Here is a 26,888-nt window from a genome sequence, read left to right on the forward strand (position 1 = left end):
GCCACTACCTGCTGCCGGCCCTTCAATAAGCCAAGGTCTGCCAGCCTCCCGTTACAACACTGCTGCGGATGCCCTGGCCGCTCTTGTGGATGCTGCAGCTTCTGCACCCCAGATGGATGTGTCCAAAACAAAAGAGAGTAAGCTTGAAGCTGCCAGGTTAGAAGAAAATTTGAGAAGCAGGTCAGCAGCAGTTAGTGAACAGCAGCAGCTAGAGCAGAAAACCCTGGAGGTGGAGAAGAGATCTGTTCAGTGTTTATACACTTCTTCAGCCTTTCCAAGTGGCAAGCCCCAGCCTCATTCTTCAGTAGTTTATTCTGAGGCTGGGAAAGATAAAGGGCCTCCTCCAAAATCCAGATATGAGGAAGAGCTAAGGACCCGAGGGAAGACTACCATTACTGCAGCTAACTTCATAGACGTGATCATCACCCGGCAAATTGCCTCGGACAAGGATGCAAGGGAACGTGGCTCTCAAAGTTCAGACTCTTCTAGTAGCTGTATGTATCTCAATCTGAGTTTCACAATGTGATGTCTGAGTAAAGAATTACTTTTTTCTTTAGGTCAAGTAAACTATATGGTATTTAAAAATCCTAATGCTTGATAGTAAATGTAATGCAAAAATGTATCTTTTGCTGTTTTTATGATTAAATATCACCGGTTTCCTACATATAAGCATATCAATGTATTTTCCACAAGAAAACTGTACCATTTATGTAATTAAATTTGGAAAGTAGAAAGCAGACCTTATTAACATATTTAGGCATTTGAAAGGTAATGGATATATTGCCAGGCTCTGTGCTACTGAGGTGTAATTTCTCAGGAAGCATTTGCTAGGACATGGTTTTATATTTATGCCAATACCCCAAAGCCTCGAATATCCTTTTTCTAAGGCACAGATTTTTAAAAGTGAGACTACCTTATTATTGGTGTTGGGTATTTATATTGCATCTTTCTTGCAAGTTGGATTTTGTTCAAATCTGGTTAGTCATTGTGATGGCTACCCTGCAAATCTGATAGTGTATTAAAATGCTGGAAAAGTTATATTTTAAATTTTCTTTAAACTATTGCTTCAGTCCTATGTAGAACTGCAGAAAGAACAAGCAGGTTTTTATATAAGCATCTGCTAATACTAGAAGTAATTTAATCCTATATAGTCATGTTTCTGTTATCTCCATTGAATAAATTTAGTAGAGTTAGATATCATGAAAAAAAAATTATTTCTTATGCTCCAGAATGCAATGTGCAGTTCTTTTTAAAAGTATCCACTAGCTTAATTGTAATTTGTTTGGGTCACATATACCCCATTGGTGAGGCTTTTAGAGAGAGAGGGTAGTAGTGTGTAGACAAAAGACTTTTTTTAGCCTGAGATTAGGAAAATCTGCAGTATAGATTTTCTGCTTGCAGAAAATTGCCAACTGAGAAAGAAATATTCTGTAGTTGTATGAATAGGGTTTTTGAAGGGAAGTCACCAGCACACTGGGAGATCTCACCCAGGCTCATTGAATGGTATAACACACGGATTCCTTAATCACTGGATTAAACATTTCTTTTCAGTTTGCATCAGAAACCAAATCTTGCTCTAAAAATTTGGTTTTCAGAAGGTGTGAAAACAGAAAGTTCATCTTTTCTGAGTGTCCATGTCTCTGTATGTGGTAATCTTTTTTATCACTGGTTAGTGAATTCCATGATGACCACAGGCTATGTACAGTTCTTCAGTGAGGTTTTCAGTTTGACTCTTGAGAGCCTCCCTCATCCTGAAGGTGAAGTTCATTTTCATAGTCTTGCCCCTTAAGGCTTCAAGAGCAATGTGAACACGGTTTGGAATCAGACTTAGTGAATATTGAAAGTTGTAAGCAGAATTAGGATGTTGTATACATAAATAGTGACGAGTAACAGTGGACACAAAAGTCACAAATTACTGTAAACTACTTAGAATATAGATATTTTGGTTTCTCAATGATCATTTCTAACCCATTTATCAAGTTTCCAATCTCCTAGGTGTACCAAAACCCAGGTAGTGGCAGTTTCCATGACCTGATGGGGTAGGAAGGACTGTTGAGTACTAGAGGAGCAGGTGGTGGCTAGGGAGCAGAGTTCATCCCCACCTGCTACATCTGTGTCCAGCCAGGCCCATGTACCTTTTGGAGTCCTGACAGTGCTCTCAGATTCTGTAGTGTAGTTTGAGGATGTGAAGAGCCCTCTGAATGTAGAAGTTCCTGAGCAGGTGGTTACATCTGCCGCTTTCCAACTGTCAGCTATGAGGCCATAGCAGGACTGTGAGAAGCTGCCTGTCATCCCCACCACATAGCCCCTCTGCGTCTTAGAGGACTCTGATGTTAACATCTTCCCTTTCTGGGAATATACTTCACCTCAGATACTCTCTACCATTTCTGGTTATTTTCACAATATAACAGAGTTATAAAACATTATTACTATTTGGAGTAACTGTTAGCAAATAACTGTTAGCAATATTGCAGTTATTTCAGAAAATCATTATATGGTGTTATATAATCCTAGCTTTAAAATCATGGTAGTGAATGAAACAGCTTTATAGCCTCAGTGTTTTTCTAAGAAGAGAATGTCCCACAGAACTGGAATTACTGGAATCAGTTATTGAGATCTACCCCCTCATTTGTTAATTAATTTCTTCTCATAAATGTTTCCCTGGTGATTTCTTTTCCAGCTCCCACGAAAATAGCATAAATCTGTTCTCTGTTCCAACTCATTTCAGTGTTTATTATTGGGTGTTAAAATATGTCTTAAAGCCCATAAGACTTCAGAAAACCGTCATTAACCTGGAATACCAATGAACATGGTTGATCAGAATTGAAAATATGCTATAGGTTTGAAGAACTTAGACTTTAGAAACTTTCCCTAGGATTAGTTTTAAAATAAGATTTTCTTTTCTTAAAGTATCTTCTCACAGGTATGAAACACCTAGCGATGCTATTGAGGTGATAAGTCCTGCCAGCTCGCCTGCACCACCCCAGGAAAAGCTGCAGACCTATCAGCCAGAGGTTGTTAAGTCAAATCAAGCTGAAAGTATGTCTTTTTAAGCCACCATTTACATGTTTTCTTATTTGCATTTATCATTTGCTTCTAATTATCTGTCTAGACCATGTTAAGAAATAACTTGTTTTGTTTAAGGTAATCTTTTACGAGCCTGCTTTAGAAACATTTAACATTGCACTAGTGAAAAACAACTTTTCAGCTATCAATTCTTTATTTTTTAATGATACAGAAAATAGTTTATATTAAATTTGTTTGCATACTTCTGCATTTGTATTTTATTCTGTTAGTCCTCAGACTTCTGTCAGTGGATAATTTTTTTTCCAAAATTAAGATAAGTTCTTTGGAGCTGTGTACCACATCCTTTCATGTGTTCTTCTGAATTACATTTAACCTTTGATAATGAGTGAAAGGCATGGGCATTCCTGGAGTAAGACATCTATATGTTCTCTATTAGATGATCCTACCAGACAATATGAAGGACCATTAGCTCACTATCGACCACAGCAGGAATCACCATCTCCCCAACAACAGTTGCCCCCTTCTTCACAGGCAGAGGGAATGGGGCAAGTGCCTAGGACCCATCGGCTGATCACACTTGCTGATCACATCTGTGTAAGTTTTTCATTATTCTAATTAATTTTTCTTTTTTGATCATGCAGAAAGCAAATTTCATGTAGAAGAAGAAAATTACAATAAAGATACCTAGATTTCTTAATACTTTTTTGTAAGTACTCAGTGAGTTTTACCACTTCCTTCTTTTCTCATTCACAGCAAATTATCACACAAGATTTTGCTAGAAATCAAGTTTCCTCACAGACTCCCCAGCAGCCTCCTAATTCTACATTCCAGAACTCACCATCCTCTTTGGTGTCTACACCTGTGAGGACTAAAACATCAAACCGTTACAGCCCAGAATCCCAGGTTCAGTCTGTCCATCATCAAAGAGCAGGTTCAAGAGTCTCTCCAGAAAATCTTGTGGACAAATCCAGGGGAAGGTATGATCTTTATTTCAAATTATATATAAATTTCCTAACAGTAAAACAAATAGAATATATCTACAGGATAAGGAATGTGTTTCTCACAACTAAAGTTCGTTTGCCTTTATTCCTGGGAAACTGTAAATGAGGTTTTTTCCTTTTTACTGTTATTCATTATTCTTAGAATGTCCGCTGTCTTGGCATTTGGTACTGTGTCTTTTTAATGTATATTCAGAAGTTGATGATTATATTCTGTTTGTTGGTTTGTAAAGACAGTTAAGAAGAATGCGTACTTTGGTAGTGGTTTAGGGACACTTGAGTGATCCTTCTGAATAATACCTCTCATATTTATCTGTCTCAGTGGTTTCTACTGGATCAGCATCAGTAGAGGTTTAAGAAGGTGATATAATGCCAGCACTTTGGGAGGCCGAGGTAGGAGGATTGCTTGAGCCCAGGAATTTGAGACCAGCCTGGGCAACACAGTGAGATCTCACCTCTACAAAAAAAACTTAAAAAAAAAAAAAAAAAAAAAAGATGACATTAAATAAAGGAAAGGGAAGCCAGTAGTGGCATCATGGGTGGAAACAAGTTATATGGCAGGGTTCTCTGATAAAGAGCATATCTTCTTATATTCTGTGATTGGTTAAAATTAAGTGGACACAGGATATTTGCTTCAAAGTGGTAGACTAAATATTAGCATGTGTTACATTATCACTGCCAAGCACAAACGGAAGTAAATTTAAGAATGCTGAGAAGGCCAGGCACAGTGGCTCATGCCTGTAATCCCAGCACTTTGGGAGGGTGAAGCAGACAAATTACCTGAGGTCAGGAGTTCAAGACCAGCCTGGTCAACATGCTGAAACCCCATCTCTACAAAAATACAAAAAAATTAGCTGGGCATAATAGCGAGTGCCTGTAATCTCAGCTACTCTGGAGGCTGAGGTGGAAGAATCGCTTGAACTTGAGAGGGGAGGCAGAGGTTACATTGAGCTGAGATTGTGCCACTGCACTCCATCCTGGGTGACAGAGCTGAAAAATGCTGAGAACAAGACAGATATTAGCAGATCAAAGATCTGGCAGATGCCTGGAAGATATAGAGGACAGGTGAGCCAGAATAGTGGAAGCCATGGCTCAGAGCCTGAAAAACAGAAATTTGTAGCAGAAATATTCTCCGGCCTACCTACCAACCTATCAAAGTAAGCAAAGAGCAGAAAGAAAAATATAGATAAGAAGCTAGATCTTCTTTTTTAAGAAAACATTTTGTTGTGGAAGTTTTCAAATACATTGAAAACTTTCAAAAGTAGAGAGAACAATATAATACACCTCTAAGTTTCCATCACCCAATTTTGGTAATCATCAGTGTATGGCGAGTTTTGTTTCATTTTTATCCCCACTTGGCCTAACCCCCAAACTGGATAATTTTGAAGCAAATTTCAGACTTAGTCATTAGAAAAAGTTGGATAACTTTAATAAGATGAAAGCACATTTATTCTCTTTTAGCCAAAACAAAACCAAAAAAAAAAGAAGAAGGAATGTAATTATCAAGGAAAAATTGAAAACTCTGTAGTAGTGTCATGGTCCATTCCTGATGAAAATGTTTACATAATCTGTGGTGTTTGAAAATAGCATCAACTGATTTTCATTTTATTTATTTATTTAACTTTCATTTTCAGTTCAGGAGCACATGTGCAGATTTATTATATAGGTAAACTTGTGTCATGACAGTTTGTTGTAAAGATTATTTTGTCACCCAGGTATTAAGCCTGAACTCATGTTATTTTTTCCTGAGCCACCGCCTCCTCCCAACCTCCACCCTCCGATAGGCCTCAGTGAGTGTTTATATTCTCTGTGTGTCTGCATGTTCTCATCATTTAGCTCCCACTTATAAGTGAGAACATGTGGTATTTGGTTTTCTGTTCCTGCGTTAGTTTGCTAAGGATAAGGGCCTCCAGCTCCATCCATGTCCCTTAAAAGGACAGGAGCTCATTCTTTTTAATGGCTCCATGGTATTCCATGATGTATATGTACCACATTTTCTTTATCCAATCAGTCACTGATGGGCATTTGAGTTGATTCCATGTCTTTGCTATTGTGAATAGTGAGTGCTACAGTGAACATACACACACATGTATCTTTATAATAGAACCATTTATATTTCTTTGGGTGTATACCCAGTAATGGGATTGTGGGTTGAATGGTAGTTCTGTATTTAGGTCTTTGAGGAATCACCACAGTACCTTTCACGGTGGCTGAACTAATTTACACTCCCACCAACAGTGTATAAGTGTTCCATTTCTCCACAACCTTTCCAGGATCTATTTTTTTTTACTTTTTAATAGCCATTCTGACTGGTGTGAGATGGTGTCTCATTGAGGTTTTGATTTGCACTTCTCTCTCTCTTTTTTTTTTTTGAGATAGAGTCTTGCTGTGTCACCAAAGCTGGAGTGCAGTGGTGCAATATTAACTCACTGTAACCTCTGCCTCCTGGGTTCAAGCTATTCTCCTGCCTCAAACTCCCAAGTAGCTGGGATTACAGGTGCCTGCCACCATACCTGGCTAATTTTTGTATTTTTAGTAGAGATAGGATTTCACTATATTGGCCAAGCTGGTCTTGAACTCTCACCTCAGCTGATCCACCTGCCTCAGCTTCCCAAATTGGTGGGATTACAGGCGTGAGCCCCTGCGCCTGGCTTGATTTGCACTTCTCTAATGGTCAGTGATACTGAGCTTTTTTTTTTTTTTTCCCCACATGCTTCTTGGCTGCATATATGTCTTCTTTTGGAAAGTATCTGTTCATGTCCTTTGCCTACTCTTTTTTGTTTGCTTTGAGACAGAGTTTCATTCTTGTTGCCCAGGCTGGATTTCAGTGGTGCAGCCTCAACCTCCCAGGTAACAGGTGATTCTCTTACCTCAGCCTCCTGAGTAGCTGGGATTACAGGCACATGCCACCACCCTCACTTTGCCCACTCTTTAATGGAGTTGTTTTTTTTTTCTTAAATTTGTTTAAGCTCTTTATACATTGCTGAATATTAATTAGACCTTGTCAGAGGCATAGTTTGCAAAATTTTTCTCCCATTCTGTAGGTTGTCTGTTCACTCTGTTGTTAGTTTCCTTTGCTGTGCAGAAGCTCTTTAGTTTAATTAGATCCCACTTGTCAATTTTTGCTTTCGTTGCAGTTGTTTTCGTTACAAATCTTTGTCTGTGCCTATGTCCCGAAAGGTATTTCCTAGGTTGTCTTCCAAGGTTTTTATAGTTTTTTTTTTTTTATATTTAAGTCTTTAATCCATCTTGAGTCAATTTTAAAATATGGTATAAAGAAGGGGTACTTTTTTTTTTTTGAATGGAGTTTAGTCCTGTTGTCCAGGCTGGAATGTAATAGCGCGATCTCGGTTCACTGAAACCTCTGCCTCCAGGATCAAGTGATTCTCCTGCCTCAGCCTCCTGAGTAGCTGGGGTTACAGGCACCCACCACCATGTCCAGCTAATTTTTGTATTTATAGTAGAGACAGGGTTTCACCAGGTTGGCCAGGCTGGTCTCAAACTCCTGACCTCAGGTGATCCACCCACCTCGGCCTCCCAAAGTGCTGGGATTACAGGCATGAGCCACCCCACCCAGCAAGAAGTGGCTCAGTTTTAATCTTCTGCATGTGATATCCAGTTATCCCAGCACCATTTATTGATAAGGAATCCTTTCTTCATTGCTTGTTTTGGTCAGGTTTGTAAAAAATCAGATAGTTGTAGGTGTGAGGCCTTATTTCTGAGTTCTCTATTCTGTTCCATTGATCTGTGTGTCTTATTTTTGTACCAGTACCATGCTGTTTTGGTTACTATAGTCCCGTATTATAGTTTGAAGTCAGGTAGTGTGACGTCTACAGCTTTGTTCTTTTTGTTTAGTATTGCCTTGGCTATCTGGGCTCTTTTTTTGGATCTATATGAATTTTAAAATTGTTTTTTTTTTTTTTTTTTTAGTTTTGTGAAGAATGTCATTGGTAGTTTAATAGAAATAGCATTGAATCTGTAAACTGCTTTGGTCAGTGTGGCCATTTTAACGATATTGATTATTCCTATCCATGAGCATGGAATGTTTGTTCATTTGTATATGTCAACTCTTATTTTTTTGAGAAGTGTTTTGTAGTTCTCCTTGCAGAGATCTTTCACCTCCCTGGTTAGCTGTATTCCTAGGTATTTTATTCTTTTTGTGGCAGTTGTGAATCAAATTGCATTCCTTACTTGGCTGTCGGCTTGACTCATGTTGGTGTATAGCAATGCTAGTGCTTTTTTGCACATTGATGTTGTACCCTGAGACTTTGCTGAAGTTGTTTATCAGCTTTAGGAGCTTTGGGGCTGAGTCTGTGGAGTTTTCTAGATAGAGGATTATGTCCTCTGCAAACAGAGATAGTTTGACTTCCTTTCTTCCTATTTGGATGCTGTTTCTTTCTCTTGCCTGATCACCTTGGCCATGACTTCCAATAGGATGCTGAATAAAAGTGGTGACAGAGGGCATCCTTGTCTTGTGCTGACTTTCAAGAGGAACACTTCCAGCTTTTCCCCATTCAGTATGATGTAAGCTGTGGGTTTTTATTTATGACTCTTTTATTATGTTGAGGCATCCTTCTTTAATACCTAGTTTACTGAGAGTTTTTAACAATAAAGGGTATTGAATTTTATTGAAAGCCTTTTCTGAATCTGTTGAGATCTGTGTATATTGAAACAACCTTGCATATTAGGGATAAAACTACTTGATTGCGGTGGATAGCTTTTTTGTTTGTTTATCATTTTTTTTCTTAGAGGCAGAGTCTCGTTCTGTTGCCCAGGCTGGAGTGCAGTGGTGCTATCTCGGCTTGCCACAACCTCTGCCTCCTGGGTGCAAGCAATTCTCCTGCTTCAGCCTCGCAAGTAGCTGGGATTACAGGTACATACCACCATTCCTGGCTAATTTTTAAATTTTTTGTAGAGACGGGGTTTCACTATGTTGGCCAGGCTGGACTCAAACTCCTGACCTCGTGATCCACCCGCCTCAGCCTCCCAAAGTGCTGGGATTACAGGTATGAGCCACCATGCCCAGCGGATAAGTTTTTAATGTCCTGCTGCTGGATTTGGTTTGCCAGTACTTTGTTGAGGATTTTTGCTTCGATGTTCATCAAGGATATTGGCCTGAAGTTTTCATTTTGTTGTTGTGTCTCTGCCACGTTTTGATATCAGCCTCAGAATGAGATAGGAAGGGTCCTTCCTCAAGTCCCAGCTACTTGGGAACCCGAGGTTAGGAGGATCGCCTGAGCCTGGAAGTCAAGGCTGCAGTAAGCAGTGATCGTACTACTGCACTCTAGCCTGGGTGACAGAGGGAGACCCTGTCTCAAAAAAATAAAAATAAAATGGCTCAAGCCTGTAATCCCAGCACTTTGGGAGGCCGAGGCGGGTGGATCACAAGGTCAAGAGATCGAGACCACCTGGTCAGCATGGTGAAACCCCGTCTCTACTAAAGATACAAAAAATAATTAGCTGGGCATGGTGGCGTGTGCCCGTAATCCCAGCTACTCAGGAGGCTGAGGCAGGAGAATTGCCTGAACCCAGGAGGCAGAGGTTGTGATTGCGCCATTGCACTCCAGCCTGGGTAACAAGAGCGAAACTCCGTCTCAAAAAAAAAAAAGGCTGGTCACGGTGGCTCATTCCTGTAATCCCAGCCTGGTCAACATAGTAAAATCCTGTTTCTACTAAAAATACAAAAAAAATTAGCTGGGCATGGTAGCGCACTCTTGTAATCCCGGCTACTTGGGAGGCTGAGGCAAGGAGAAGCTCTTGAAACTGGGAGGCAAAGGTTGCAGTGAGCCACTGCACTGCAGCCCGGGTGACACTGTAAGACTCCATCTCAAATAAAAATTAAAATAGGCAACTAGAGAGAAGATAAATTCTTCATTATTCATGGAAGAGAGTTGACAGATACTGTTTCAAGTTGGATAAAAAAATTACATATTTAAGATTATTTAAAGAGTTTTGGAGGTAAATACCAAAGCAACTAAAAAAAATGTGGCTATCTTGAACAACTGGAAGGGGCTGATTGGGAAGGGCCATAACAAATCATATTATAATTTTGCTTAAGTATAACTGTCATAATTCCAGATATTGAAAGTCACAGGTGGCTTTAATATGCATAATCACTATATCAAAAAATTTTAGGGGGCTGGCCATGGTGGCTCACGCCTGTGATCCCAGTACTTTAGGAGGCTGAGGCGGGTGGATCACTTGAGGTCAAGAGTTTGAGACCAGCCTGGCCAACATGGTGAAACCCTGTCCCTAATAAAAATACAAAAATCAATCAACCTGTAATCTAAGCTGCTCAGAAGGCTGAGATAGTAGAATCCCTTTAGCCTGGGAGGCGGACATTGTAGTGAGCCAGGATTATGCCACTGCACTCCAGCCAGGATGACAGAGGGAGACTCTGTCTTAAAAAAAAAAAAAAAAAAAAGAGGATGTCAGGGGAAGGAGTGGTGGGACCAGGTGCTTGTAATTCCCAATACTTTTGCATCCTGAGGTGGGAGGATTGCTTGAGTCCAGGAATTTGAGGCCAGCAACATAGTGAGACCCCCTGTCTCTACAAAAAATTAAAAAGGAGCCACACTGACATAATAAAACATATAATAAAAACATTAGCTAGGCATGGTGGCGCATGCCTGTAATCCCAGTACTTGGGAGACGGAAGTGAGAGGATTACTTGAGCTCAGGAATTTGAGGCTGCAGTGAGCCATGATTGTTTGCATACCTGTACTCCAGTCTGGGCAACAGAGTAGGACCCTGTCTCTAAAAAAATAAAAATAGTAATAATAAGATAAACGGGCCAGGCAGAGTGGCTCATGCCTATAATCCCAGCACTTTGGGAGGCTGAGGTGGGCAGATCACCTGAAGTCAGGAGGCCTGACCAACATAGTGAAACCCTGTCTCTACTAAAAATACAAAAATGTTGCTGAGCAGTAGCCAATAAGAAAAAGAAAGAAAAAAAGGAAATTAAAAAAAAAAAATAGAGAAATTAGCCAGCATGGTGGCACTTGCCTGTAATCCTAGCTACTTGGAAGGCTGAGGCAGGAGAATTGCTTGAACCTGGGAGGCAGAGATTGCAATGAGCCAAGATCACGCCACTGCACTCCAGCCTGTGTGACAAAGCCAGACTTTGTCAAATAAAATAAAATAAAAATAAATGGTGGGAGCTAAACAGTGTGTCTGTCATATATTGTTCTTATCAAATGATATCCAGAGAAAAAAATGTAAAATTGCAGAGAACCCCTCTGCCGTAATATAGTGTAACTAGAACCTGTGTTGACTTATCTGATAAAACTTCTTGGGTATCCTTTTAGTACTGAAGTCCTTTATCTTTAACTTGATGATGAAAAAACTAGTCAGTCATGACTCAAAATAGGAAAACTCTTGAGGGTTCACCTGGACTAAGGAGCAAAGGGTGGATGGCGTCTGACGTTGAAACACACGTGGAGCCTCAGGACACAGCTTCTGCTGCTGCTGCTGCCCAGGCAGCCCTATCTGATGCCGTGGGCACTCGTGGGTCAAGTGGCAGTAACAGAGTGTTTTATTTTTTTTTATAACTATGTATATAGTGAATACCTGAAGCAACTTTTTACTGACAGAAATTGGCAGCTTTTGCTCTTTCTTCTGAATGAAGTCATAAGTTAACCAGTTTCTGTTTAGGTAAGTCCTAGGTACGCCTTTGAAACAGAATCTAATATTTTACATATTACAATAGTAGGCCTGGAAAATCCCCAGAGAGGAGTCACATCTCTTCAGAGCCCTACGAGCCCATCTCCCCACCCCAGGTTCCAGTTGTACATGAGAAACAGGACAACTTGCTGCTCTTGTCTCAGAGGGGCTCAGAGCCTACAGAGCAGAGGTAAGTGTACTTCCTAGTGACAGCACTGATTCATGGCGTGGGTGCCCAGGCTTTAACATTTCCTTAAGTTAGTGCCATTTTTCTACTTTGGGCTTTTATGTCTGGATGGGATTCTCAGAGTATCATTTGTCTCTGTTTTCCTAGTGATCTAATGCTAGTGGATTTTAGCAAAAAGAAAATATTCACAATATCATAATATTTAAATATGTTAGAAAATATTTGTTCATTATTCTTCTTGAAATTAAATCTTTCTAGATAGTTTTTTTTGTTTTGTTTTTTGTCTGGGGGAAGTGTCACTGATTGATTCAGCCAACATTTGAATGCTTATTGTACACCAAGCACTGTGGACTCTGAATGGATTTTATTTTATTTTATTACTTTTTTTTTTGAGAAGGAGTTTCGCTCTTGTTACCCAGGCTGGAGTGCAATGGCGCGATCTTTGCTCACTGCAACCTCTGCCTCCTGGGTTCAGGCAATTCTCCTGCCTCAGCCTCCTGAGTAGCTGAGATTACAGGCACACGCCACCATGCCCAGCTAATTTTTTGTATTTTTAGTAGAGACAGGGTTTCACCATGTTGACCAGGATGGTCTCGATCTCTTGATCCACCCGCCTCGGCCTCCCAAAGTGCTGGGATTACAGGTGTGAGCCACTGCACCCGGCTTGAATGGGTTTTATCTTACATCTTTGTAACCCTGACCCCAATCCTATTAATTATTAAATTATTATCCCCATTTGGATTACATGCCTTTGAGTTGGCTCCTTTCCAGTAAGTCTCCATACCTCCACCTGAGTGATTTGTCTAAAACCCCTGCAGAATCCAGCAGCCAGTCTTTAGCGCGGCATCTGAGTTCTTGCGTGACCAGGTTTATGCTGCCTACTCAGTTTTACTTCCCACCGCCTCACCCCTACACTGGAGTCTCTGTCCATATCATTTTGCTTATTATTCCCTGAATTCCTTTCTGTCAATACTTGTGCAGTTTGCCTAGCACAGAACACCCTCTGGTGATGTGCCAAGTGCCAGACATGTCCCTTGCTCATGGTCATACTGATACTAATGGGGAAAGGCCAGTTTTAAACTAAGGTCTTTCTAACTCCAAATTGCTAGTGCATTTCTTACAATGTGTTGCTATTAATTTACTGCATTTATTCTTAGGCAACTAAACAGATACTGCTACTTTTCAATGAAATGAAGAAAATCCATTTTTGGAGAGGGAGTGATATTCAATTTAATTATGCGTTTATATTTTTCCTCCTATGTTTGTGAGTTTTTTTTGAGGACAGGGACCATGTCTTGTTCCTGTTCCTGTCACCTTAATTGTCTTTCTTGGCATAAAGTAAGTGTTCTTATGTTTGAATGATGAATGAATCCACATGACTGGATTAGTTTGTCGGTAACCTGTATTCTTTGTTCTCATCTCTGGCTCTACCTAGATCCTTGGTGGCCTCGAGCTGTTAGGGGAAAGTTGTTTTTTAAACTGTGTATAAAATATAAAACTATTCTTGTTAAACTCAGCTCATTTGTTAGGTGTCTTGAAGTGACTGTAACAAATAGGCAGTCTTATTCCTCTACTATCCCTGTTGCATTCCATTCCAGCTGTCGATTGCTTAGATCTGAGTTCTTGCTATTTTATAGGCAAGCATGCTATTATAATTTTAGTGTACTTAAAACTAATTCTAGTAAGATAGTTTGCAATTTATGTGGCAACCATGAATATATCAGTGTTTGTGCTGTTAAGCAGAGAGAATAATGATAAGCTGTTTGAATTTTCCTATTAATATTCATTTGCTGCTGCTTCATTCCTTCCTAAGAATTTCTAGATTATCTCCATTCTAATTCTAATTTTATGATTTCATTTTGAGAGCTAAATCATTTGACTGTCCTCAAATGATGTACTAAATGGCTTTTGATTACATATGGTTTCTTAGGGCTGTAACCACAGACACAGGATGAGGAGGCAGTAGTTTCCTAAGTACTCTCTGACTGTTGTTATCATTGATAGGAATGTCCCAGGATTAGGAGTACATGGTTGTAATATACTTAACTTTGGCCCTAACAGGAATGATTCCCGCTCACCAGGGAGTATAAGCTACTTGCCTTCATTTTTCACCAAGCTTGAAAACACATCACCCATGGTTAAATCAAAGAAGCAGGAGATTTTTCGTAAGTTGAACTCCTCTGGTGGAGGTGACTCTGATATGGGTAAGTGGGATTTCTTTCATGAACCTCAAATAAAACATGCGTTAATAGTGATATCTCTAGTGTTGCCTTTCCTATAATGCTTGACTTGGAAGGCTCTTTACCAGGCATCTGTCCAACACATCTGATCCTAGCATTCCTTCTCAAGTGCCTGCCAGCCCATGAAGAGTTCTCATGAGGAAGCAGGAGCTCGCTCCTTTCTGAAGTTGTGCTGTTTTTCTTTGAACAAATGCTGTGTCTAGGTTACCTTTCCTTATAGGGTACTGGATAAACTCTCCATAGTTTTTCTTTCTCCCCTACCTATGAGCCTTAGTTTTGTCCATTTGGGCCCATCCTCACAGATATTTGAAGACATGTCCTTCAGGAGTCCTCTCAATCAGTGTCCCCGGTTTCATCATCTGTTTATCACATGACCTCATTATGAGTACCCCTACCATCTCAATTATTCTCCACCAAAAACGTTTAGCCTAGCCTTTCACTAGGTTCCAAGTAATACAGAATAGAGTAGTGTAATATGATATATGCTAAATTCACCTTTTTTTTTTTTTTTTTTTTTTTTGGGAGACAGTCTGACTCTGTTGCCAGGCTGGAGTGTACTGTTGCAATCTCAGCTCACTGCAACCTCTGCCTCCTGGGTTCAAGCGATTCTCCTGCCTCAGCTTCCCTGAGTAGCTGGGACTACAGGTGGTGCACCACCATGCCCAGCTAATTTTTTTGTATTTTTATTAGAGACAGGGTTTCACCATGTTGACCAGGATGATCTTGATCTCCTGACCTCATGATCCCCCTGCCTCGGCCTCCCAAAGTGCTGGAGTCACAGGTGTGACATCATTTTTAAAGTAGCCTAAAACTGTATTAGCTTTTTTGGTTACACCATTAAGTTATAGCGTAGTTTGAATGTTGATGTCAAGGTCTTGGGCTACTATTAATCCACACTTTGCCCTTGCTCTACTTTTGCAATAACTAGCTCCATGTATAGGACAAATCCAGGTCTGTCTGTGCTTCCTGCAGTCCAACTACTTTTCTACCTTACCAGTGTCTTTCTGTACTTCAGTTGAGTCATTCACTATTCATATGCAACTCTGATAAACTCACAGTAAAAATAGAACATTGGCCAGGCACGGTGGCTCACACCTGGAATCACAGCACTTTGGGAGGCCAAGATAGGAGGATTGATTCGGCCCAGGAGTTCAAGACTAGCCTGGACAACACAGGGAGACCCCGTCTCTACAAAAAAAAAAAAAAATCAGCTGGGTGTGGTGGTGTATGCCCCTGTGGTCCCATTTACATGGGAAGCTGAGGTGGGAGGATCGCTTGAGCCTGGGAAGTTGAGGCTACAATGAGCCATGATTGGGTCACTGCATTCCAGCCTAGGCCATAGAGCGAGATGTCTCAAAAAAAAAAAAAAAAAAAAAAATTGGCCAGGCACGGTGGCTCATGCCTGTAATCACAGCACTTTGGGAGGCCCAGGCGGGCAGATCACCAGGTTTGAGACCAGCCCGACCAACATGGTGAAACCCTGTCTCTACTGAAAATACAAAAAAAAAATTAGCTGGGTGTGGTTGTGTGTGCCTACCGGTAATCCCAGCTACTCAAGAGGCTGAGGCAGGAGAATCACTTGAACTTGGGAGGTGGAGGTTGCAGTGAGCCGAGATCATGCCACTGCACTCCAGCCTGGGCAACAGAATGCGACTCTGTCTTTAAAAAAAAAAAAAAAAATTAAAAATAAAGATTGGTTGGATGTGTGGTGGCTCATGTCTGTAATCCCAGCAGTTTGGGAGGCTGAGGCAGGCAGATCACTTAAGGGCAGGAGTTTGAGACCAGCTGGGTAACATGGTGAAACCCCATCTCTACTAAAAATACATAAATCAGGTGGTCATGATGGTGTGTGCCTATAATCCCAGCTACTCAGGAGCCTGAAGTATGAGAATCGCTTGAACCTGGGAGGCAGAGGTTGCAGGGAGGCAGAGGTTGCAGTGAGCCAAGATTGTGCTACTGCACTGCAGCCTGGGTAACAGAGTGAGTCTCCATCTCAAAAAAATAATAAAATAAAATACAAATATAAAAATAATAATGGTAGCAAAAGGTTATCTAGCACTTACTATGTGCTAAGCTCTATTCAAAGCATGTGGAGATATAATCTCATTTAATCCTCACGGCAACCCTACATGTTACACATTGTAATTATCTCCACTTTTTGGCTGAGGAAGCTGAGACTCAGGGTTAAGAGCTGGCACAGTTAACATAGTAATGAGGCTGCAGTTCAAACCCAGGCATTCCAGCACCAGAATCCATGTTGCTAATGATGGACCAAGGGGCTTGTGACAGTTCCATACTCAGCATCCTAGCCAGACTGTTAGTAAGACACCCTAGCTAATGCTCTGTGGCAGAACCTTTCCTCTGGGTTTACATCCAAGTATGAATCAAAACCTCCTCTTACTCTGTCAGCACACTCACTTTTACTGCCTCTCTGGTCTTATTAATCTTTTCCTAGGTTAGTCTTCGTGATAGAGAGACTTTGGGTATACCACAGTCTGCTTTATTCTTTATTTTTATTTGTTTAAAGTTCAGCTTTGTATTAAACATATTATAAGAGACTTAGTCAAAACGACCAAAGCTCATGTCATCATCAGACCCCCTCAGATTCTTGTTTCTTTGCTTCCACTTTCTTCTTAGCTGGAGCAGCAGCAGTGGAGGGGGCAGGACCTCCTGCTGGTGCAGCACAGCTGCTGGAGGAGGTTCACCAGCTCCTACATTGCAGATGAGGCTCTCAATGTTGACACTGCCCAGGGCCTTTGCAAACAAGCGGGCCAAAAAGGTTCAACATTTACACCAGCTACTTTAATGAGGGCATTGATCTTATCCTCCGAGATGGTCGTCACATCTTCATGCAGAGTGAGGGCCAAGTAGATGCCGGCATGCTCAGAGTTGGGGGCCATGGCATGGGCGACTGTAGGGCTGGCGCTGCTGGACACAGTGCTAGTTGCGTGATGAAATGAGGGCCTCACCCCAACACGGCTCAGCTTCCTCAGAAAGACCAAGCACTGTGACAGCAGCTGAGGAAAGGGTAATCTGCTTTATTTCTATAATTTACCATGTACTAGTCTTCTGTCCCTGTCAAAAGAAAGGGAAGTGGGGGCCTTGCACTGTGAACTGCCTGGTGGATATATGTTTAGATCTGTCACTCTGTGCGACTGATAAATGTTGAACGCTAAGGAGAAAAGGATGAGCCAGTGTCACCAGTTTGTGAACCTTTTGATGGCCTTTCTTTTTTTGTCCTTGCTCTTAATTACTAGATTCTCTGTTTAGATGGCAAGAAAATCATCTGAAAGACAAATATTTTAGAATGCTGACCAGAATTGTTATCAGGCTTATAGATTGCCTTTCTTTTTGTGGGGGGACCTGAGTCTTACTCTGTCATCCAGGCTGGAGTGCAGTGGTACAATCTGGGCTCACCACAGCCTCTGCTTCCAGGGTTCAAGTGATTCTCCTGCTTCAGCCTCCTGAGTAGCTGAGATTACAGGCGCCTGCCACCACACCTGGCTAATTTTGTATTTTTAGTAGAGATGGGGTTTCTCCATGTTGGCCAGGCTGATCTTGAACTCATGACGTCACGTGATCCACCTGCCTTGGCCTCCCAAAGTGCGGGGATTACAGAATTGAACCACCATGCCCGGCCGCCCTTCTTTTAAAAAAATACCGTTACTAGTATTTTCTATCACCAGTCTTCAACAGTTTATTATTTACAGCTCCTCAAGTGTCATCAACAAAAATATGCCCTCGTTTTCAAATGCTCTCGGAACTCAGAGATGAATTTGTGTGAGCATGGAGAGCTAGAGATACCAGAGCAGCCAGGAACTGAGGTTCAAATCATTTCACCATTGTATGGTTTACTCTCATCCTCTCGTCTGTCTTGCCCTTGAAGTGGGAAACTCTTGACAGGGAAATGCCCTGTATGAACTAAGAAGCCTACTTTATAGTTTTTCCTTTCTGCCTAATGTTTTGAGTAGGATACTGCTGTATTGGGTATTTTAGTATGATGGATGGTCCCTATTCTCTGAAAATGATGATGAAATGAATACCTAACTTTAATAGGAGATAATCATGTCTTAAGGGAAGTACTAACAGAACTGCTTTCAGGTCTGGGATTTTTTTTTTTTTGCAAGAACAGTTTTTCATGGTGGAAAGGAAAATTTATATTAAAGAACCAGTGGGCACATTTAGCCCTTACTGGGAAGTAAAACTAAATGAAACCCATCAGCAACCAGCACAGCTTCACTTCACCTCATTGTATCTGAACTCAGTGTTCCCAAGGACATCAATGACTTTATTTTTTTTGAAAACCTTAATGTTTTAAAATTTACTTTATTGGATCTCTTTGCAGCTTTTAACAGTGAATGACTTTCCTTTTCCCGAAATGCTTTCTTCTCTTGGTTTTCTGATACCATGTTCTCTACTTCTCTGGCCATTTCCATCTCCTTAGAAGCTCAGTCTTGCTTTGCCTGGCCCCTGATTGTTGGTTTTCCCCAGGGCTCACTTCTTAGTCCCTTTCTCCTCATGCTTTATAATCTGAGTCATCTTATCTACTCTGGGATTTGAATGGTCACTTGTATGCTGAAAACTCCCAAATTTGTATCTGCAGTCCAGCTTTTCCTGCTAAGCTCTACCTACATACCTTTGCAGACCTCATTACTTCTTGACTAACTTACTGGCTCCCTAAGCATCTAAAATTGAATTCATAGTCTACCTCCCCATACAAAAAGTTCCTCCTTCCCTACCGCAGTTGCCCTCACTCTGGCCATCACTATCCTGGCCTCTCTGCCTCCTGATGGTAGTTACTTCCTCCTGTCAAGTTGGCCTCCACTGGACGTGGCTTTCACATGTCTACCTTCCCTTCTGCTAATTTCTGAGCAGTTACCACATTTTTGCTCAACAGTAGGTACCAGTCACCTGGATTGCTTATTAAATAGTTGAATTATAGGGCCCTAGGAATGTAGAAAATTTACTAAGCTACCCCAGGTGATTCTGATTTGTATGGCCTCAGCAAGTACCACACTGCACTGTAAGCTCCATAAGCAAAGGAAGGGGTGTTCTGCAAATGTAGTATCTAAGGATTATCATTGGTTAACTATAGGAAATTGTATTCATCTGACCATTTTTGATCAATAAGAAGGTAATCTTATGATTCATCAAAATAACTGCTTAATTAAATATCTAATGAATGAATGACTCCCCTTCCACGTACTTTATGATAACAAGGCTCTGTTATTTCAGGCTCAGTTTATTTACCTTGTCACCTGGCTCATAAGTAAGACTATCATCCATGGCCATTGTTTCCTAGTTCTTCTGAAGACTTTTCTCTTCTCTTTGTCAGTTTAAAGCCTCCCTGATCAACCAAGTTTGTTTCTAGGCACATGCACTCTTCCCTCTTCTTTAATGTGCTCACCCCTTGGTTAAGAGTCCATCTTTCTTTGGTGTCATTACAAATTTCATATTCTGGCTGAGCACAGTGGCCTATGCCTATAATCCCAGCACTTTGGAAGGCAGATGGATCACCTGAGGTCAAGAGTTTGAGACCAGCTTGGCCAACATGGTGAAACCCCGTTTCTACTAAAAATACAAAACTTAGCTGGACATGGTGGTAGAGGCCTGTCATCCCAGCTACTTGGGAGGCTGAGGCAGGAGAATTGCTTGAACCTGGGCGGCAGAGGCTGCAGTGAGCCTAGATCACACCATTGTACTCCAGCCTGGGTGACAAGAACAAAACTGTGTCTCAAAACAAAGAAAAAATTTTCACATTTTTTGGGACATCATTTGCCCACCCACTTGCTTCCTGAATTCCTTTTTTCTCTCTGAAATTCTCAGCATCAAATCAGGAATGACAGAAACACCATTTATGTCCTAAATTCTTCCCCTATAATAAAGGCACACTGCTTTATTATAGGTGGTTCACAGGTCTTATGCTGTTTTTCAAACTGCAGGTTACAAGTTGCACAGTCAGCAGAAATGACAAGGATTAACAGTCTTTTTTTCCCAGCACAGATCCTGAGTTTCTAGTTAGCCATACAGGGAAGTACACAGTCATTTTCGCAGCACACACTGAGGCACCTTTCCTCTGGATCGAATCCCAGGCTGCCTGGGTACTTGTTGCGGTCATCTCAGAGTCCGCGGTTTCTTCTTCGTTAGAAAGTCTTGATTCCTGTTCTAAGCACAGCATTTTCATATTTGTTTCTCCAGCAGTGCAAACTTTCTTCCCCTTTTTCTGGGTTACATTGCTCCTTTATTTATTTACTTTTTTTCCCCCTTTTTTGTTAACAGATGGGATAGTCTCACTGTGTTGCCCAGGCTGGCCTCAAATTCCTGAGCTCAAGCAGTCTTACTGCCTCAGCCTCCTGCGTAGCTGGGGGACCGGAAGCGCGCCACCGCACCCAGCTTACTAATCCCCTTTTGATGTTCCTACTTACCTATTTCATGATTTCCTTTTAAAAAACTAAGCCTCGGCAACAGAGCGAGATGCCATCTCAAAAAAATGTTCTTCCATTTTATCTTCACTCAATGAGTGAAAAACAAAGGTGGGGATCATGAAAAATTAAAAGATTTTATTATAGGAATTTTTTGAGACTTTAGTTTGGTATATATGATTATCACATCTTAATTAACTTAAATGTTTGCTTAAATATAGCAGCTGCTCAGCCAGGAACTGAGATCTTTAATCTGCCAGCAGTTACGACATCAGGTAAGATTGAAAAGACATTATTTACCAATACAAAATTAGTACAGCAGTAGTCAGTCCAACAAGTGTACTGAGTAGCAACTCAGTACACTGGGGAGTGACTGCTCCAATATGAAAAATGAATAATTTAGTGAAGGAAGGTTTAGTCAGTAGCACAGAAAGGAACTGAGATCCAATAAATCCCTATTGAAAAAATAAATGAACAAAAAGAATGGAAACTATTAAAGAATAGTGTTAGGAACTAGGGAAACTGTTGAGTAACTTTAATAGAAGTGTGGGTGACTGATTCACTTCGGAAAGAAATTTCCTTAAGGAGGTATTTGTGGATTAAGATTATCTCTGGGCCAGGCATGGTGGCTCCCAACTCTTTGGGAGGCCAAGGTGGGCGGATCACCTGAGGTTGGGAGTTTAAGATCACCCTGACCAATATGGTGAAATGCCATCTCTACTAAAATTACAAAATTTTAACTGGGTGTGGTGGCGGGTACCTGTAATCCCAGCTACTTGGAAGACTGAGGCGGAAAAACCCCTTGAACCTGGGGGTGGAGGTTGCAGTGAGCCGAGATCGTGCCACTGCACTCCAGCCTGAGTGCGACAGAGTGAGACTTCATCTCAAAAAAAAAAAAAAGATGGTCTGTGTGGTGGGCCCTGGTGTTCTAGGCGACTTGCCAAGTGCTATATGTATTCCGTGGGCTGAAGGGACTGTTCATGTTTGTTTCCTGATTGGCCTTTCAGAAATAATATGGAAATGCTTTTGATTCCCTTTAGGCTCAGTTAGCTCTAGAGGCCATTCTTTTGCTGATCCTGCCAGTAATCTCGGGCTGGAAGACATTATCAGGAAGGCTCTCATGGGAAGCTTTGATGACAAAGTTGAGGATCATGGAGTTGTCATGTCCCAGCCTATGGGAGTAGTGTCTGGTACTGCCAACACCTCAGTTGTGACCAGTGGTGAGACACGGAGAGAGGAAGGGGACCCATCACCTCATTCAGGTACAGCTTTCATTTTAGTGCTTTTCTGCTGCTTTTCCCCCCTCAAAGCCAGTTTATTTCCCAAGTTCCAGTGTATCACTGAGAGATTTCCTTTATGTCTTTATGTGCTCAGAGTCACCTCTTAGGGTTTCAGTTACTTAAAAAATGTTTTTAAAAACTTACCAAGACATTATAATGACATGAACAGAAATAAAAAGGAAGAAAATTACACAAAGTGTCACCCTCCTGGGATGTCCATTTTTTTATTTGTTTGCATCTAGTCCTCATCTATACATATTACATTGTAATTGTAACACAAATATAATGTTTTTGAATAAAAATGATTTAACTGCAAAAATTAGGCTCAGTATAAAACAATTGTAAGCTGGTGGGGCGTGGTGGCTCACACCTGTAATCCCAGCACTCTGGGAAGCTGAGATGGGCAGATCCCGAGATCAAGAGATGGAGACCATTCTGGCCAACATACTGAAACCTGTCTCTACTAAAAATACAAAAATTACTGGGTGTGGTGGTGCAGGCCTGTAGTCCCAGCTACTCAGGAGGCTGAGGCAAGAGAATTGCTTGAACCCAGGAGACAGAGGTTGCAGTGAGCTGAGATCACACCACTGCACTCCAGCCTGGCGACGAGACCCCACTCTAAATAAATACATTAATAAATTAAAATTAAATAATCGTATGCCAAAGAAAAGATTAGGAAAAAAGATGTAATCCTAGCACTTTTGGAGGCCAAGGTGGGTAGATCACTTGAGCTCGAGTTCAAGACCAGCCTGGGCAACATGGTGAAAACCCCATCTCTACAAAAAATACAAAAATTAGCTGGGCCTAGTGGCTTGTGCCTGTAATCCCAGCTACTTGTGGAAGGATCACTTGAGCCCGAGGAGGCAGAGGTTTCATTGAGTTGGGATTGTGCCACTGCACTCCAGCCCAGGTGACAAAGTAAGACCCTGTCTGAAAAAAGGGAATAAAAAACCCAACTCTTCAAGTTACACCATGCAGAATGCTAGTGCTTCTATCTGATAAGCATTGTTTCAGACATGTCTCTGTATAAAATTGTATACGTTCGGTTAAAAACAAGCACAGAAAAAAAAATCCTAAGTTTTAATCTTACAATGCTTTTCTTAATATTTTGAGAACTAGTATCTCTTGTGCTTTTGAAAATTACTTGAAATTCAGCAGTTTGTTTTAGCTTAGATACTGTGGTTAAGAAAAAGAATAAAAAGATTAGAGGTCTTAAAAAACCACCAAAAAACCTATATATGTTAACTTTAAGACCTTATCAGTTTACTTCCTGCTCTGAAAAATAAGCATCATCTTCCTCTTTCTGTTTTTACCTTCCAATTTTTATTGGCTTTAAGTGTGTGTGTGTGTGTTTTAAGGTTATAAGACTGGTGACTTAGGCAATTACACTGTACGGGTTGTATGGGAATTTGGGGCAGTGTGAAATTGTTCAGCTGGGTCTGAGGAAAGTATTTGCTGGTGACCTGGGCTCTGATCTCCTCTGAGATCTTTTTCACGTTTTCTTCTAGAGCACAGTCAGAAGTGTCTCACTTATGTGAATTTCTTCTGAGTTCATCAGCTGCAAAGTCTGAGAAAATAGAAAGGGCTACCAACACTTGCTGAGCCTCTGCTCAAGTCCTGTAGTAGCATGAAGAAGCTTTGTTTTGCACTTTTTCCTTTACACACAGTTTCTTTGTGTGGTGTGTTGTTAACTCCAGTTGGAAAGGGGGGTTGGTCATTATAAGGTATGATTTTTGTCACCCTGCCTTCTTTCTTTAGTTGTTTCTGTACTCTGAGGCCAGTAAAGAAGCCCTGAAGTTCCAGAAATTTCAGTTCCTTAATTACCACATTTTAAAATTAATGGCAGGAAGACGACCCTTGTTTTTTGTTTTGATTGCTACAAGTGAAATTCTGGCTTGCTTTTAAATACAAGCATACCTCGTTTTAGTGTGTGTGTGTGTGTGTGTGTGTGTGTGTGTATGTCTGTGTTTTAACTGTAGGTTTGCGACAACCCTGCAAGTCTGTCGGCACTATTTTTCTAATAATATGCATTCTCCTTTTTGTCTGTCACATTTTGGTAATTCTCATAATATTTCAAATTTGTTCATGATTATTACCTGTGACTGATCAATGATCTTTGATACTGTAATTGTTTTGGGGCACCATAAGCAGCACCCATATAAGATGGCAAACTTGGCTGGGGCGTAGTGGCTCATGCCTGTAATCCCAGCATTTTGGGAGGCTAAGGCAGTAATCACCTGAGGTCAGGAATTCGAGACCAGCCACGGAGAAACCCCATCTCTACTAAAAATACTAAATAAGCCTGGCTTGCTGGCACATGCCTGTAATCCCAGCTACTCGGAGGCTGAGGCAGGAGAATCACTTGAACCCAGGAGGTGGAGGTTGTGGTGAGCCAAGATCGTGCCATTGCACTTCAGCCTGGACAAGAGCAAAACTCCATCTTAAAAAAAAAAATGGCGGTGTGAGTCCTGACTGCTCCACTGAGTTGTTCCCTGTCTCTCACCTCCTCTGGCTTCCTTATTCTGACACACAACAATACTGAAATTAAGCCAGTTAATAAGCCTATGATGGCTTCTGAGTGTTCAAGTGAAGAGTCACAAGTCTCTCACTTGAAATCAAAAGTTAGAAATGATTAAGCTTAGTGAGAAAGGCATGTTGAAAGCCAAGACAGGCAGAAATTGTAAATGCAAAGGAAAAGTTTTTGAAGGAAATTAAAAGTGTTATTCCAGTGAACACACAAATGGCAAGAAAGCAAAACAGTGTTTTGTGATACACAGAAAGTTTTAGTGGTCTGGATAGAAGACCACACACCAGCCACAACATTCCCTTAAGACAAAACCTAATCCTGTTCCAAGCCCTAACTCCTCAGTTCTATGAAGGTTGAGAGAGGTGAGGAAGCCACAGACGAGAGGATTGAAGCTAGCAGAGGCTGGTTGAGAGGGTGAAGCTGTCTCCCTAACATAAAATGCAAGGTGAGGGAGAAAGTACTGATGAAGACTCTGCAGCAAGTTACTCAGAAGACCTAGGTAAGAACATTGATAAAGGTGACTACATTAAACAACAGATCTTCCATACAGACAAAACAGTCTTCTACTGGAACAGTCCAAAACTTCAAAAGACAGGCCGACTCTTGTTAGGGGCTAATGCAGGTGTTGATTTTAAGTTGAAGCCAGTGCTCCTTTACCATTCTGAAAATCCTAAGGCACTTAAGAATTATGCTCGGTCTACTCACCTGTGCTCTAGAAATGGAGCAAAGCCTAGACAGCATGTGTTTACAGAATGGCTTGCTGAATATTTTAAGCCCACTGTTCAGACCTACTACTTAGGAAAAAAGTATGACTTTCAAAATATTACTGCTCATTAACAATGACCTTAATCACCCAAGAGCTCTGTTGGAAAGGTTCAAGGAGATGTTGTTTTCATGCCTGCTAACACAGCATCCATTCTGTAGCCCATGGATCAAGGAGTAGTTTCTACTTCTAGGTCTTATTATTTAAGAAATACATTTTATAAGGCTATAGCTGCCACAGTGATTACTCTCATGGATCTGAGTAAACTGAAAACCTTCTGAAAAGGATTCACCATTTTAGATGCTTTTAAAGACATTTGTAATGCATGGGAGAAGGTCAGAGTATCAACATTAACAGGAGTTTGGAAGATGATCCCAACTCCCGTGGATAACCTGGGGAGGGGAGGTCAAGACGTCAGTGGAGGGAGTCACTGCAGGTGTGGTAGAAATAGCAAGAGAGGCTATGTGTGATGGCTCATACCTGTAATCCCAGCACTTTGGGTGGCTGAGGCAGTAGACTCACTTGAATCCAGGAGTTTGACACTGGCCTGAGCAACATACTGAGAACTCATCTCTGCAAAAATTTTAAAAAGTAGCCGAGTGTGGTGGTGTGCACCTGTCGTCCCAGCTACTTAGTTCTGAGGTGGGAGGATTGCTAGAGCCCAAGAAGTTGAGGCTTTCGTGAACTGGTATGCTGTGATTGTGCCACTGCAGTCCAGCCTGGGCAGCAGAGGTGAGACCCTGTCTTAAAAAAGAAAAAAGAAATATCAAGAGAACTAGAACTAGTAGTGGAGCCTGAAGATGTAACTGAATTGCTGCGATCTCATGATTAAACTTGAAATCAATGAGGAGTTGCTTCTTAGGAATAAGCAAATAAAGTGGTTTCTTAGATTGACTCTGCCTCTGAAGTTGCTGTGAACATTGTTGAAATGACAACAAAGGATTTAGAATATTACACAAACCCAGTTAATAAAGCAGGGTTAAGGATTGACTCCAATTTTGAAAGTTCTACTGTGGGTAAAATGCTATCATTGAATGCTACAAATAAATCTTTCATAAAATTAACCAGAAATTGCCACAGCCACCTCTAGCCTTCGGCAGCTATCATGTGGATTAGTCAGCAGCCATCCACATGGAGGCAAGACCATCCATCAGCAAAATGATTCTGACTTACTGAACCCTCAGTTTCTCTGAGGTATCCCTGTAGAGTTTTATTTCATTGTGTACTAGGGTCTGGATTCTTCATGTTACCATTCTGCTTTTTTATGTAGCACTATATAATCATTAGCATTTGGGTGACTTTTGAGAATTTTAATATATTAATACTTTAACTTGAATTTCACTTTTAGGAGGAGTTTGCAAACCAAAGCTGATCAGCAAGTCAAACAGCAGGAAATCTAAATCTCCTATTCCTGGGCAAGGCTACTTAGGAACCGAACGGCCGTCTTCAGTCTCCTCTGTACATTCAGAAGGGGATTACCATAGGCAGACGCCAGGGTGGGCCTGGGAAGACAGGCCCTCTTCAACAGGTAAGGAGCCTGCTTTAACTTAGAAAACGAGACAAAGCAACTTACATAAATGTCTTGGTTATTAGTTCTTCAAAATTCAGCAATTTTTCTAATTTGGAAACCTATATTCCCATTTCTGTTTAATTCATAGGTTCCATTTTCCAGAATAGAAATTATTTTGGGGTGGTCTTGCTCTGTCACCTAGGCTGGAGTGTAATGGCATGATCATGGCTCACTGCAGCCTCAGCCTCCAAGGTTCAGGTGATCCTCCCACC

At 41.1% G+C, this 26,888-nt stretch overlaps 1 protein-coding gene, 1 long non-coding RNA gene and 1 pseudogene across 51 annotated transcripts in view; 1 reads left to right on the plus strand and 2 right to left on the minus strand.

Moving 5' to 3' along the window:
* Positions 1 to 26,888, plus strand: part of NCOR1 (nuclear receptor corepressor 1) — a 177,086-nt gene that overhangs the window by 146,048 nt on the left and 4,150 nt on the right. For 39 of the 50 annotated variants that reach the window (XM_078373202.1, XM_078373201.1, XM_078373199.1 and 36 more), the window contains 9 exons: positions 1 to 494; positions 2,911 to 3,039; positions 3,464 to 3,621; positions 3,781 to 4,004; positions 11,734 to 11,877; positions 13,936 to 14,078; positions 20,758 to 20,811; positions 21,577 to 21,798; positions 26,455 to 26,634. In XM_078373202.1, coding sequence (XP_078229328.1) covers positions 1 to 494; positions 2,911 to 3,039; positions 3,464 to 3,621; positions 3,781 to 4,004; positions 11,734 to 11,877; positions 13,936 to 14,078; positions 20,758 to 20,811; positions 21,577 to 21,798; positions 26,455 to 26,634 — 1,748 coding nt within the window. The remainder of the gene's footprint in view (positions 495 to 2,910; positions 3,040 to 3,463; positions 3,622 to 3,780; positions 4,005 to 11,733; positions 11,878 to 13,935; positions 14,079 to 20,757; positions 20,812 to 21,576; positions 21,799 to 26,454; positions 26,635 to 26,888) is intronic. The other 11 variants (XM_078373215.1, XM_078373241.1, XM_078373240.1 and 8 more) reach the window with 2 other exon arrangements.
* On the minus strand, positions 16,544 to 17,156 carry LOC144582594 (large ribosomal subunit protein P1 pseudogene; annotated as a pseudogene).
* On the minus strand, positions 22,016 to 25,846 carry LOC144582596 (uncharacterized). The gene is made up of 2 exons (XR_013535624.1): positions 25,587 to 25,846; positions 22,016 to 24,256 (listed from the first exon to the last, which is right to left on the minus strand). It is a non-coding gene; the product is annotated as an uncharacterized LOC144582596 (long non-coding RNA).

Source organism: Callithrix jacchus, chromosome 5 (genome assembly GCF_049354715.1).
Source record: "Callithrix jacchus isolate 240 chromosome 5, calJac240_pri, whole genome shotgun sequence".
In the NCBI taxonomy this organism is placed as follows: Eukaryota; Metazoa; Chordata; class Mammalia; order Primates; family Cebidae; genus Callithrix; species Callithrix jacchus.